Source organism: Cricetulus griseus (genome assembly GCF_003668045.3).
Source record: "Cricetulus griseus strain 17A/GY chromosome 1 unlocalized genomic scaffold, alternate assembly CriGri-PICRH-1.0 chr1_0, whole genome shotgun sequence".
Classification (NCBI taxonomy): Eukaryota; Metazoa; Chordata; class Mammalia; order Rodentia; family Cricetidae; genus Cricetulus; species Cricetulus griseus.
Genome location: NW_023276806.1, coordinates 36,976,817 through 36,990,277, shown reverse-complemented (window position 1 = coordinate 36,990,277; position 13,461 = coordinate 36,976,817). Strand labels below are relative to the sequence as shown.

Here is a 13,461-nt window from a genome sequence, read left to right as displayed (position 1 = left end):
GCCAAATGCCACCTGGGAGGAAATCATTGCAAGAGAACCACTGCTCTCAGTGTGTCTCTTAAAGGATCAGGCCCTGTGAACGTCTGGGAACAGAAGGACTTCCGTAGTGTTCCAGAGCCTGCGGGTGGGGCAGGCATGTTTAAGCATGCAGGACTGCCCTCTCCTGGTGGGCCTTGTTGGTGCAGGCAAGATCCTCTAGGGGAGCTGACCAACAGCAAGCAAATCATGGAACCTTCTAAAAGGTTCTTACCACCTAAGGATAGCAATAGCTACTTCTGGCTTTCTTGTGACTGCATCTCATTCTGACTCTAAATTTGACACAAGTAGCCACCACTAACAAATGTAATAAATGGATAAGGTGCTGAGAACAAAGTGTGATGCATGGTTAACTGCAAATGAATTATAGGTAATATGGTCCGAGTGCTGAAACTAAACATTTATGGAACATCTACTGCACGCTGGCATTTTGATGGACATCAGCTATTAGGAGGAAAAATGGGTGATGCTAAAGCAAACCAGAAGATACCTCCTTTGAGACTCTGAGGACTTACAGATGACAATGTTGGTTTGTTTATCTCATCTTCTAGACAACTGCTTTATCATCTCTCCTCCAACCACAGAGCCAATAACTTCATTTCCCGTTGCTCTAAGAAAAGTGAGGCAATTGGAAGACCTCTACTTATGCCTGCTCCCCATGTATACGTATTAATGTGTCCAGAATTTAACCTCAGCCCTTGAAAGGGTAAGCAGCCCCTGAGCCTGAGGCCAACCCTGTCATTAGAGCCCACTCTTTCCCACACACTTGAAAAGCTCTCTTCACAATTCTGCTCTTCTCCATCAAAATACCCCCTTTCCTGAGCCATTCTTAACTTTTCTCCAGAAAAATACAAAACAAACAAAAAACAAAAACCAAAAATACTGGACTGCCACCCCAGCTCTCTTTTACAGCCAAATCCCTCCAGATTAACCATCTATACTAGATCCTTCCAGTTCTTTTCTTCCTACCTTCTGTTAAGAGACCCCAATCATGGTCGCCTTCCCCTTAGCTACAACAATTACAATAGTCTGATCTCCAAGGTGCTGTAAGACAGCAATGCTGAGATCTTCGTTCTTATCATAGACATGGAACCACTCACATGCCCTGGAAACCCTTTCCCAGATTGCCACTCTTGTCACCTACCTCCCTTTGCTGACCTTCCTTATCTCCAGAGCCCATTTATTTCTATTCAACAGCAAAGCTAGGCAAGTTCTCTACCACTGAGCTAAGCCCTGACCTTCAATGGCATCTTAACATTGAAATGTCTCAAAGCACAAATCTTTGTCTACTCCCAAGCACTGTTTATATGTTCCTTCTGAACTTCAGACTCTTTGCTTATGGAAATATCCATCTAGTTGTTAAAAAAATAACTCCCCAAATTAATTTCTACTCAGGAAATTCCCCCTCTCAACTCTCTGTTCCAACCCAGTTAATGGCTATCTCTTCCTCCAGCTGCTAAAGTTAGAGAAAAGGCAAAACAACCCAAAGCCATTGCAAACTCTTTTGCCTCCTTCCTTCATCTAGTACATCAGCAAATACCACACACTCTAAAGTAGCTGCAAAACCCAGAATGTAACACTGCACTCCAAAGACCTCGTAGCCACGTCCCCATCTCTCTCCATCCTGCATAACTACTTTAAAATGAACCTGGGGCCATGCTTCTCTTCTCTGAACTTCCCATCTCATATCCCCAGGATTTGACCCCATCTCTTCTCTGACTTTACTCTGCTCTCTTAATAACTTGATTCTAGCTGAATGTGCTTCCTTCCTGTCTCCAGGACCCTCTCTACTTAGGACATTCTTCCTCCCCTAAGTCCGCCTTGTGGCCCTGCCTACACGGCTTTCAAGTCTTTGTTCAAGTACCTTTGCTCAAACCTAACCATAACTCTAACCCTATGGCCAAAGTAATAATCGAGTTCCTGTCTGATCTGGCATTTGCTGTTCCTGTCCTCATTTGATTTTCTCCATGCCTCTTACTGGTTGTTACAGCCATTTGCTTACTTTTCTTAATGCATGTTTTCCTCTGTCTTCTAACTGAGAAGAAAAGCTACAGTGTTCACATTTTAATAATTTTTATTTATTTATATTTGAGACAGGGTTTTTCTCTCTATAGTTCTGGATGTTCTGGAACTTACTATGTAGACAAGGCTGGCTTAGAACTCAAAGATTTGCCTGCCGCTGCCTCCCAAGTGCTGGCATTAAAGGTGTGTATCACCACTGCTCACCTCACAGTAAATGTTGAATTAGTGGATGGATGTAGAGATTGGTAGACTTTCTTCAAAGAACATATTCTATATTTTAATTTTAATTTTATGTGTTTGGTTGTCTTGCCTGCATATGTCTGTGCATCATGTGTACACATGGCCAGAAGAAGATGTCATATCCTCTGGAACTGGCATTACAGATGGTTGTACCATGCCATCTGGATGCTAGCAATTGGATCTAGGTCCTCTGGAAGAGCAGAGACATGGTTCCAGTTCTTAACATATTCTAGTAAAGATGTTTGAGGCAATTTTCTAGATCCCTTTGAAACACACTAGAATAACCTGGGTAGAATTCATCATACACCTAGCCGCATCCTTGATGCTACTGGCAACTTTTAAAGCATTGTGAGACTATAGTGGTATACTGATCATTGTCAATGGCAGATTCATAAGGAAGACAGACTAGCCAAAAGGGACCAGCTCAGTTTTCTAGAATGTGTTCTGTATATTTTCTTGTTTTGTTTTTTTTTTTTAGAAAACTGGCCTATGGGTCCTACTGATTCTTTGACCTTCTGATCCCCAGTCTGGCTTCTGCCTCTGCTCTGACTACAGGACAATTAGGGAAAATAAGAGGAAAATGTCATTGTTTTTAATGGCCAGCAGACAGCTACCCATTCAGATATAGCACACTGAGTCAAGAGACAGAGAAGAACAAACATGCCCCTCTCCTTGGTGTTCTCATACTTGTGGATCACAGCTATGCTGGCTAGTTTTATACCCACTTGACATGAGGTAGACTCATCTTAAAGGGGGAATCTCAGTTGAGAAAATGCCCCCACCAGATTTGCCTGGGGGTGCATTTTCTTGATTGCTGATTATCAATGAGGGTCCACCTCACCATGGGAGGTAGCACCCTTGGTCTGGTGACCCTGGGTGCTCTTCGAAAGCAGAATGAGCAAGCTAGTAAGCAACACTCCTCCATGGCCTCTGCATCAGCTCCTGCCTCCAGGTTCCTGCCATGTTTGGGTTCCTGCCCTGACTTCCTTCAACATTGGACTGTGATGTGGAAGTGTAAGCCAAACAAACCCTTTCCTCCCTAAGTTGCTTTTGGTCATGGTGTTTCATCACAGCAATAGACACCTTAAGTAAGATGGCAACACATTTTCTTTTTTATAGTACTGAGCACCTTGACACATATGACATATTTATTCCTCTTCCTGAAGAATGGGACTATTGAATTGCTTACTGCTACATTTCAAGTGCCCAAAGCACATAGTAGGCACACATAATACATCTCCAGAGATGATCACATCATAGGCAGACAATAAGTATTTGTTGAAAGAAGGAAGAATATGAAAACAATACACAAGAAATACTTAGGTATATATGCCCAAGAAATTTGTAGACAATCATCCAAGAAATAGAATCCTGGAAACAAACTTTAAGAATGCCTAGCTTCTGAAGCAGTTTGTGGGGGAGAGCTATGGTGAGAGTTGAGAAGGGGAGAAGGTTCGAGGTCAGATCATACTGGAGCAAGGACAGAGCGATGCATGAGGACAGCTTTCCTCTGTAGCAGTGAAATGACCTAAACTTCTGAAAGACTAGAGCCACTGAAGTCTCTTGTTATGGAATATTCCTTTACACTGTGTGAAGATGTGTCACTCTGATTGGTTTAATAAAAAGCTAAATGGCCAGTAGCTAGGTAGGCTTTTCAGGCAGAGAGGACACTGGGAAGTAGGAGGACAGAGTTGTAAGGAGACACCATGAGACACATTGAGAAGCATGGGCACTAAGGAGATGAGGTAATGAAGCTATGAGTAAATTAATAGAAATGGGCTAGTTTAGGTTATAAGAGCTAGTTAGAAACAAGCCTAAGATATTGACTGAGCTTTCTTAATTAATAATAAGTATCTGTGTGGTTATTTGGAAGTTGGCTGGCAGGACAGAAAAAAATCCGCCTACAGTCTCTTTTTTCTTCCTCACTTTGTTCCCAATCAAGGTTGGCCATCAGCAGGCTCAGTGAAATAACTTCAGTTACCGTCTAGATCCCTGGTAATTGTCTTTGATACTATATTCTCAAGTCCACCAGGCACAGCAGAGGGTGAGGCTAGTGTGAGATATTCCTTAGTCAATGCTAATTCTTAACATCAACAACATATGGCCCTTCATTTGCAAGGCAAAGCTCTCCTCCGGTTCAGCCTCCCACAGACAACAAGAGCAAAGCACAAAGAATTGGTTTCCCAGGAACTCTAAAGAAACCTGGACCCCAGGTCCTTTTGCGGGAAACCCTGTCTGAGCCTGCTGCCTCCTTTCCAAGCCCAGTCCAGTGCCTGTTCCAAGCACACTGTGTACATGGCTATGGCTGCCTTTCAATCACTGCCTGGACCTGGAAGTACAGCACCCCCTCCAAATGGGCCTTTCTATCATTTTCCACTCTGAGCTTCTAGACCGCTTTAGTGAACACTCGCCAACCAGATCATTTGGGCTCTTTTCTCCTCATCAACGGCACATGCTGGATCCCTAAGGTAACTACGATTTTCCTGTTTTGTTTTGTTTTGCTTTGACTTTGGTTTTTAAAGACAGGGTGTCTCTTTGTAGCCCAGACTTTGAATTCCTGATCCTCCAGCTTTACCCTCACAATTACTGGTGTGACAGGTTTGCACCATCACATCAGGCTCTTTATTTCATTGGATTAGAGTCAGTGGACAGGTCCCAAAGGACTAAGAGGTGTTACTGCTGCCAGGATGATGAGATGATCCTCAAAAAATGCCACACCTTGTGAACTAGTTAACAGATGAATGAAGTCACTAGAGAAACAGCTTGTGTGAGAAAACATGACCCATCAAAGTTCACTATGTTTCTGTACATTAAATTGTTAACTTACTCAACTTTTAGCTCCCCCAAAGAAAACTCACAGATATTTACCTGCTGAGGGTGTCCCCCCACAACATACACACACAACCTCACTCTAGGTCACAGAGATCCTGTCCTCTGCCTGAGAGGACATTCAGTGACACAAGGAGCCACCGTGCACGGTCCACTTGCATCCTCTGGCAAGCATCCCTTCCCAAGGTGTGGAACCTGCTTACACTTCTCACAGAAACAGCTAGGGCATCTTCCTAGAGTCAAAAATCAATGCAGTTGCTGGCCTGCTTGGCCCAGAGTCAAGTCACTGATCTGGATGAAGAGGCCTTGGTGAACAAAGGGGACTCTGTGCTCTTGGGCAGCCCATGAGGGTGTAGAAAGGTGGCCTGAGGGAGTCCATGATCCTGGACTACACCTGGGAGGGCAGGGGGTAGCTCTTTGTGGTACCTGCTCTACTGTCAAGGCGAAGATCACTCACCTGGAGAGCTACATTCGGGTCTAGACACACTGCTTCCTTTTCCTTCCCTGAGGCTCCTCTCATCCGTGCCCACTGAGCTCTTGCACTAGCAGAGAACCATCAGACTCTGACACACAGTCCTATGAAGTGGCTGTGGAAAAACAGGCTACCTTCAACTAAAGAATGACCTCCTGTCTCTCTGCCTTTACTCCGGGTGGTTGCGGCTGAGGCTGTCAAAGCTCTGTTGTTGGGCCCATGGAGGAGAATGTCACAGGATGCCACGATAGCAATTCAATCCCAAGTCAGCTTTGGGGCTGTAACTCCATGATGTCACTTTCAACTCTCAAGACTGGGCTTTTTCCTTCTTGCATGAGACCAGGCCCTCTCCTGGTATTCTCCCGACCTGCACTGAGTCTATTTTTGCTCTATCCATTTCTGATCTTCTGGCAATTTCCAGCCTTTCCACTTGCACAGTGGGGCCAGCACTTCATCCAGAAAGTAAGGTAGGCAATGGAAAGTGGGTTAGTGCCGAGAGCTTTGCAGACGGAGCCACAGCTCGTCCTCGATATACAATTATCAACTGATGACTTTCTGGATCTTTAATTTTCTGGCTTAAATCTTGAGAATGGCAGACAAGTTACAAGGGGGTCATGGTGCTGGTGGAAGAGAATGTAGGAAATTACCTGGTGTGGAGTTGGCCGAGGGCTTTTCAGCACAGGGGTGGTTTCTCCACTTTGTGCACACAGCCCCTGCTCTGCCTTCCAGCAGCACTGAGCCACCCGGAGCTAGTGAGCTAGAGGAAGGCTCTTGCTTGTGTGCTCCTTTCAAGCGCCACTGTAGCAGAGATTTTCCTCCCTCCTGGGTAATAGGCCCTGGAAGTTTTTAACCATGCCTGGCTGGCTCAATGGAAACATTTCCCAACCTCCTTAGCAGATAGGTGTTACCATGTCCCTTGGACCCGGCCATTGCTGATAGGTAGAATTCTGTGCTACCTGTGGCTTTGTCTTCATTCCCTGCCATTTTCCTGAGGTGAGACACCATGGTTGGAGCTCAAGTGGCCCTTTCATCTATGAAGTGGCGGGAAAGAGCAGAGGTTGTGGAGCAAGAAGGCATTGGGATCTTTCATAATTTGCATCTTTCAGTTTTCTCTCCTTTTTAGACAGAGCTCATTCTGACTATTATAGTCTATCTGCTTGACCAAGGTTCCTCTCTGGGTGACTACTGGACGTTCACTGGAGGCCTTCAGAAAGACTTCAGAGACCTCCAGCAGAAGGGGCTGCTCCTACAGCATCCCCAAATCTGGACACGTGGGTCTCCAAGGAGCCCGTGAGCAACTTAATTCTGTAGGGTCATTTAACTCCAGAGGAGGGGTAAGGGAACCAACTTCATGGAGAATCTACTACATTGACTTTGTCCTGTGACACGGGCCTGTGTCTGTATTATAGACACCGTGCAAGAGCATGTATTTCTGCCTCACCGAATGGAGTAAATAAGGAAGAAGATACACTTGATAACACATTACAGAATTGCACCAGCCTCGTGGCTGTGGCATCTGGTCTTGCTCTCGGCTGCCTGGGAACAGTCTCATAAAGTAACTCGCTGCTTGTTCTTGCCACCGAGTATGAATCTAGGCCATCACCCAATCAAAGAGTGGAATCCAAGCATTTTCAGGATGGCCTCACTTGAAGTGTGGCCCACCCACCAGCTGTTTGTCCTCGCACTGGTTGGTACCAGTCTACAAGGATGCAGGGGCTTCAGCTAAATGAAGGTCATCATTGAGCACGTTGCTTTTTCCAGCTGACATGGGTATGTCACATGTGTGTGTACATGTATTTGTTTATCTGTGTATGTACAGGCTTATGCGGGAGCATGTGTATGCAGGCATGGGTAGAAGCCAGAGGACAACCTCGGGTGTTACTCTTCAGGCACCATCTAATTAAATATTGAGACAGTGCCTCTCATTGTCATGGAACTGACCAGTAGAACTTGACCAGTAGGCCAGGCTATCCCTCAGCCAGTGAACTTCTGATCTGACTGTCTCTGCCTCCCCAGTTGGGTTCTGGTGATCAAACTCAGTTCTTTGTGGTTACAAGACAACCCTTTATGGACTGGACTATCTCCCCAGGCCCCTACATTTTCTTTTCATAGTAGGAATTTCTCAGTTTAGGCAACAACAGATAGGCCTAGATACACGTTTTTGGCATAGTTTCAGACAACACTTAGAAAGACACTGATGTAGAATATGAATGCCCTACTAAGGAGCATGATAAAAATATATCTATTGTTTATATACTTATATATGCTTGTTTTCAAGACAGGGTTTCTCTGTGTAGCCCTAGCTGTCCTAGAACTCCCTGTGTAGACTGGGCTGGACTCAAATGGAGAACTGCATGCCTCTGCCTCCCAAGTGCTGGGATTAAAGGTGTGTGCCATGATAACCCAGCCAAAAAAAATCTCCCTTTATACCTATACCATATCTGTCCATCCATCCATCCACCCAGCTGATTCTGAGAAAGACCGCTGATGGAGAAGCAGCCTTGGGACATAACAGGAGAATGGAGACTATAGAGTTGCTCTTGAAAAACCAAGGCAATTGGAACTTCTGTATATACTTGTTATGAACTTAAGATGGCCTTGCTGGAATCAGCTCATGGAACAGAGTCTTTATTCCATATCTGTGCTGTACCAATTTGCTTGGAGCTGGGAACTTGCCTTGGAAAAGATTTAAACCTGATACAGACTCAAACTTGCTAGGTAGCCAAGGATGACCTTGAACTTCTGATTTTCCTGCCCCTGCTTCTAGAATGCTAATATTATAAACATGTGCCATTTCATTCAATTTGAAAGGTGCTGGGATGAACCCGGGTTTTCATGCCTGCTAGGGAAGGTCTTACCCGCTGAGCTATTTTCTCCAGCCCTACACCTGAAGACAATTAACAGTAGTCTTTCTGTGAGCTTTGATTCATATTATAGTTTCACCTAAGTTTTCAAGCCTGACTCAGTTTATTAACTCATGAAACACAGCTTCTCCAAAGTCAATAAAAAACAGTCCTCCATGACAGAGCCCCTGGCTCTATCACTGTCACCACCAGATGCCTCTAGTTGCACAAGAGGTTTGGTCATCACAGGAACAAGCTGGAATGGTGACAACTTACCGGCAGTTCCCAGGCTCAGCAGCACAGTCACCCAAAGGACCCAGAAGAAAATGAGGATGGCAAATGTCCACAGCGGTTGGAACAGCAGGAAAGGACAGGTGCTGATGGCTTTGTTTGTGACTTGGAGAAGCTCAACTGTCAATTTTATCCTCTTTCTGAGTGTAAAAATCAAGACGAGGAGAACTGCCTGTTGAGAAAGAGGTCAGAGTGAACCCCTGCAAAGCAGGGAGGAACTGGGTGGGGCTGGAAACAAATGGTTTAGCTGTCACCAAGCAGCTCTCTTTGAAGATATCGGCTACTGCTGTTATAACTGGATAGATACATTCCTATGCACTGAGTCCTTACTATGTACTGGCCCCTGTAGATCCTGCAATCACAACAGCAAACAAGGCCTAATCCCTTCCTAAAGGGTCCAGGGTTCAAAGGTGAGAATAAGGCTCCATTTTCCTTCCTCCACGACACACACCCAGAGATGGACTACAAATAGGTAAGAGAATGTGAGTGCCATGTAAAAGGAGTGTGTCTCAAAGCTACTTGCTATGCCATCTTGACTGGGTTGCCACTCTCTGGACAGAAATAGCTATGTCTCTCAGATTAAGGAAAACATCATCCTTCACCCCTGTATCATCCAGCCTTCTCTACTATTTTTTCCTTGGTCAAGCTTCTTGGTTTGTCTTTGTCCCTGCAATCTTCCATTTCTAACCCCTATCTCTTTATCCACCACAACCTTGACCTCAACATTCTCCTGAAACTGTTCTCCCTAAGGTGACCTGTGGAGTGACCTCTGTGTGTGACCTGTGACCTCTGGAGTGTTAAGTCTTCTGGAATATCCAAGTTGTTTTTGGCTGGAATTCAGTAATTTGGATTCAGAGCTGATGGTGGCTACTTAACTAACTTTTCTTTTTTTTTGGGGGGGGGGGGCTTGTCTTACCGTCATGACTGTAGTGACAATGGCAAATGCCAGCATGCACTTCATATTCTCCCTTTCTGTGTCCAATTCTGTGCTGAGGTCGTTGGTGTAGTCATAATACAACCACCATAAGACACCACAGACAACTAGAAAGCAAAGTGACAGTAGGCTGGGTATGTGTCCTGAGATTACCCACTTTTCTTCTACATACACACACACACACACACACACACACACACACACACACACACACACACACACAAAGTCCAGCCACTTGGGACCCAGTGATCCTTTTCCAACAGTAGGTTCTAAATCCCCAGATGCTGTGTAGTCCATCACTTCTCTCTGGGTGATCTGGGCAAAGCCAGATTAACCTGCAGAGAACCTGTCAATTCCAGGGTTGCTATTGGCCCTTGGTAGACACAGGGTGAGTCTGAGCATAACCAGGAAGGCATGGCACCAAACAGAATGGTGAGAGGAAGAGCATCAGAGTCTAAAGTCTAAAGTAGTCATGTAAGGTCTACTGGTGACAGCTCCTGGACATAGAGGCCTGAATGTTGGCTTCTTACCCATAAAGATGGCTCATTTACAGAGCCCATGGAAATCATCCTATCAGAGTTTCACTGTGAAGATACACTAACACTGTAAATACTCTGCATCTAGATAAAAACATGACCTTAAACTATCACTGTGGTTTACACTGGAGTTACAACAGTGCTGTTCATAAATGGGGAGATGGATAATATAGCCTTCACTAGTCACAATGGCCATTCTCCACAGCTTTTCACGACTTAAACTGAAATGCCCCTCTTAGAAGTTCATGTGTTGAAGGCTAGACTCCCGGCTGGATCTATCCTTGGTGTTATTGGGAGGCAGAAGATACTTCAGGAGGTAGGGTCTACTTGAAGGAAGTGGGTTATTACAGATGTGTTCTTGGAAGGCATAGGGGATGCTAACTCTTTGCATCTTAGTGGCCATGAGGTAATAATCAGCTTTAGGCTATCTCATGCTTCCACCAGGAGAATACGACTCTAAGCTCAGAACAAGGGAACCCAGTGACTATGGAGTGAAACCTCTGAAACTGTGAGCCTAAGCTCACAGTTTCTCTCTTTAAGTGATTTGCTCAGGTGTTTTGTTGCACAGCTGGGAAGGTGACTAACACAGGAGCCCAGGACTCTGTGTGGCTGCCTGAGAGCAGTACTAAATATTCAAAGGGTGAAACATTGTAGTCATATTGTTCATTAAAAATTAAAATGCCCTGTATCCGTTGGAAAATAGGGCCTTAACCTCTTTCCTCAGAACTCCTAGGATAGTCACAATCCACTGTGAGGAAAAGAGGGGTCAACACAGGGTCCCCTGGTCTCTGCTCCTTCTCAGCCTTGCTCTTCAGACTGGCCAGAGCCTTTGTGTGACAACCATGGGTTCTTACAGGCCCACAGAGTAAGTGTAGAACAGAATAAATCCTTCAAAATGAAAGAAAGAAAGATTGAGAAAACATCTCTCTATGTAGCCCTGGCTGTCTTGAAACTTGCTATGTAGACCAGGCTGGCCTTGAATTCTTGTGGGACTAAAGGTGTGCTCTAACATGGCCAGCTGGAATTCTCCCTTACAATGTATATAAGTACTGGTGAAATATATTTTTGTTTTGCTGTTTGTTTGCAGTGCAGGAGATTGAATATAGGGCCGTGTGCATGCTTGGACTCTAGTACCAGGACTCTAGTACTGAGCTCTGTCCTCAGCCCAGTGTTACAGGCTCTAGGGTCACCCAGTTGGTAGGCCTTGTCTCAGGTGCTACACAATAGGCAGAATCAAGGATAGATTGGGCATTAACACTCTTTGGGAGGCAGAAGCAACTCCCATTGTCCTCCCTGGGCCTGGCTTTCCTCTTATGTATAATGATGGGGCTGGCCTGCATCTCCTTCTAAGACTCTAGTTAGTTTAAAAACAAAACAAAACAAAAACCCCAACCTTTAAATTCTGTACTTACTGGAAAGATGTTCCATTTGCTCTAAAAGAGTCGCAATACTTACACAGCAATCCCAAAATAACCAACGAAATGATAATGTGGACCAGAAGCGTGGAGATGAATCGGAAAGCAAACAGCATGGCCAGAGACAAGGCTGGAAAGGTAAGCACAGCACGTGATGCTCGAGGGCAGCAGGCAGCAGGGAGGCAGGTGGGTAGAAAGGGTGGCAAATATAAAAAACTGTGATGATCCAGCCCAGAAAAGTGAGGGCTGATAGGCTTACTCAATATCCAAGTATCTTGGGAAACTTACCAAATACAAAATACAATTGGTAAGCTATACCCAGGGTACCCTCCTAGGCCTGTGACATAGGCAGCTCTGGTAAGTAGGTTCTGAAAAATGCTAGCATTCTTCTCAAGTTTAAACAGTTAAAGATAACTAAGTAATGAATAAATAATAAATAAATACATGTATTATTCCACAATAATCAAAAACATATTTTTTTTACAAGTCCAAATCAACTATTTAAAATTTTATAGTATTTAAGTCTTTTGTCTTTTATGCTAGGCTATGTAAAGTTCTAACTTTGTCTTTTCTTTTATTTTGTTTTTTCAAGATAGGGTTTCTTTGTGTAGTCTTGGCTATCCCAGGCTCTGTAGACCAGGCTGGCCTTGAACTTACAGAGATCTACCTGTCTCTGCCTCCTGAGTGCTGGGATTCTTTTTATAAACAGGCAGAAATATGTTGATGGCTGACCAAAAAATCTTTCAGCTTGGAGTGTGAGGCCTGCTATTAGAAAGCACTGAGGTAGTTACCTACAACATTTGTCTAAAGCAATGTGGCTGAGCTTCTTCAGACAGAAAATTGGCTCTTAGCTTCAGCAAGGTGAAATACAGCATGGAAGCCACAGGGTCAAGAGTGGGCAGCTGCTTCCTCAGACACACAAGGGAGCAGGCCTTTGCTCTAGCAGGTAGGGTTCCGTCAGGGCTGGGCACCCAGACATTGCAGCTGACATGACCATGGACCCTGGCCAGCAGTCTTCTGATCTCACAGACTGACAAGTGGAAGGCACACTGGTCAGCAGAACTGGTGTCTGGTGCCCCCGATGATTGCACTTTTCATGGCCCATGCATAAAGTGGAAGTACTTTTTTTGACTATCTTGTATGCAGTTAACAAGAGACAAAAGCCAGGCCAATAGAGTGACTCAGTTCTACGTAGGACAGCTTCCCAGCTGAGAGCCAACTATTTTTACTGCCCCCTGTCTACACTTAAACCTTCGAACAAATCTGTAAAGAAAATAAATAAGCTCTATATTTAAAATGCTGATTTTTCATTACACAATGTGCTTGAGTGCTAGGAAATTGGGCATTCCATATACAGCTACTAAATAAAGTTAACAGAGAGTTACCGAATGTGAAGACACATAAGCCGAGGATGGTGTCTCTTCCCGCCATTATTCCACTTAGAATCCGATGGAGAGCATCAGCATCATTTATCAAGACTGATGCAAATAAGGAATAGCACTCGGGTGTCTGAGGGATGCACCGATTCAGTAAGGGAAAGGACTTACTGAAAACAAAAGGTAGAATCAATGGTAAAAATGATCAATTATTTATCTTTAAAAATGTTTATATTCAAATTTTCAACATCCCTGAACTAGAAGCTCAGCATTTATAAAAACGACTTTATAACTAAATGAGATGACTCAGCAGGAAAAGGCACCTGCTTCTAAAGCCTAATGACTCAAGTTCAATCAGGATGCTGTCCCCTGACCTCCACGTAGTCGTGATAGTATCTGCCCCTGACCCAATTATGTACCCAGTTATGCATGCTTTTTCTCCCTCCTCCTCTCTCCCTCTCTCCCTC

The 13,461-nt window shown here is 44.6% G+C and overlaps 1 protein-coding gene across 2 annotated transcripts in view; it reads right to left on the bottom strand.

The window, feature by feature from the left end:
• Slc44a3 (solute carrier family 44 member 3) overlaps window positions 1-13,461 on the bottom strand; it is a 72,891-nt gene that overhangs the window by 44,244 nt on the left and 15,186 nt on the right. For both annotated transcript variants that reach the window (XM_035451997.1, XM_027395625.2), the window contains 4 exons: window positions 13,004-13,164; window positions 11,659-11,748; window positions 9,650-9,774; window positions 8,719-8,905 (listed from right to left, as the gene is read on the bottom strand). In XM_035451997.1, coding sequence (XP_035307888.1) covers window positions 8,719-8,905; window positions 9,650-9,774; window positions 11,659-11,748; window positions 13,004-13,164 — 563 coding nt within the window. The remainder of the gene's footprint in view (window positions 1-8,718; window positions 8,906-9,649; window positions 9,775-11,658; window positions 11,749-13,003; window positions 13,165-13,461) is intronic.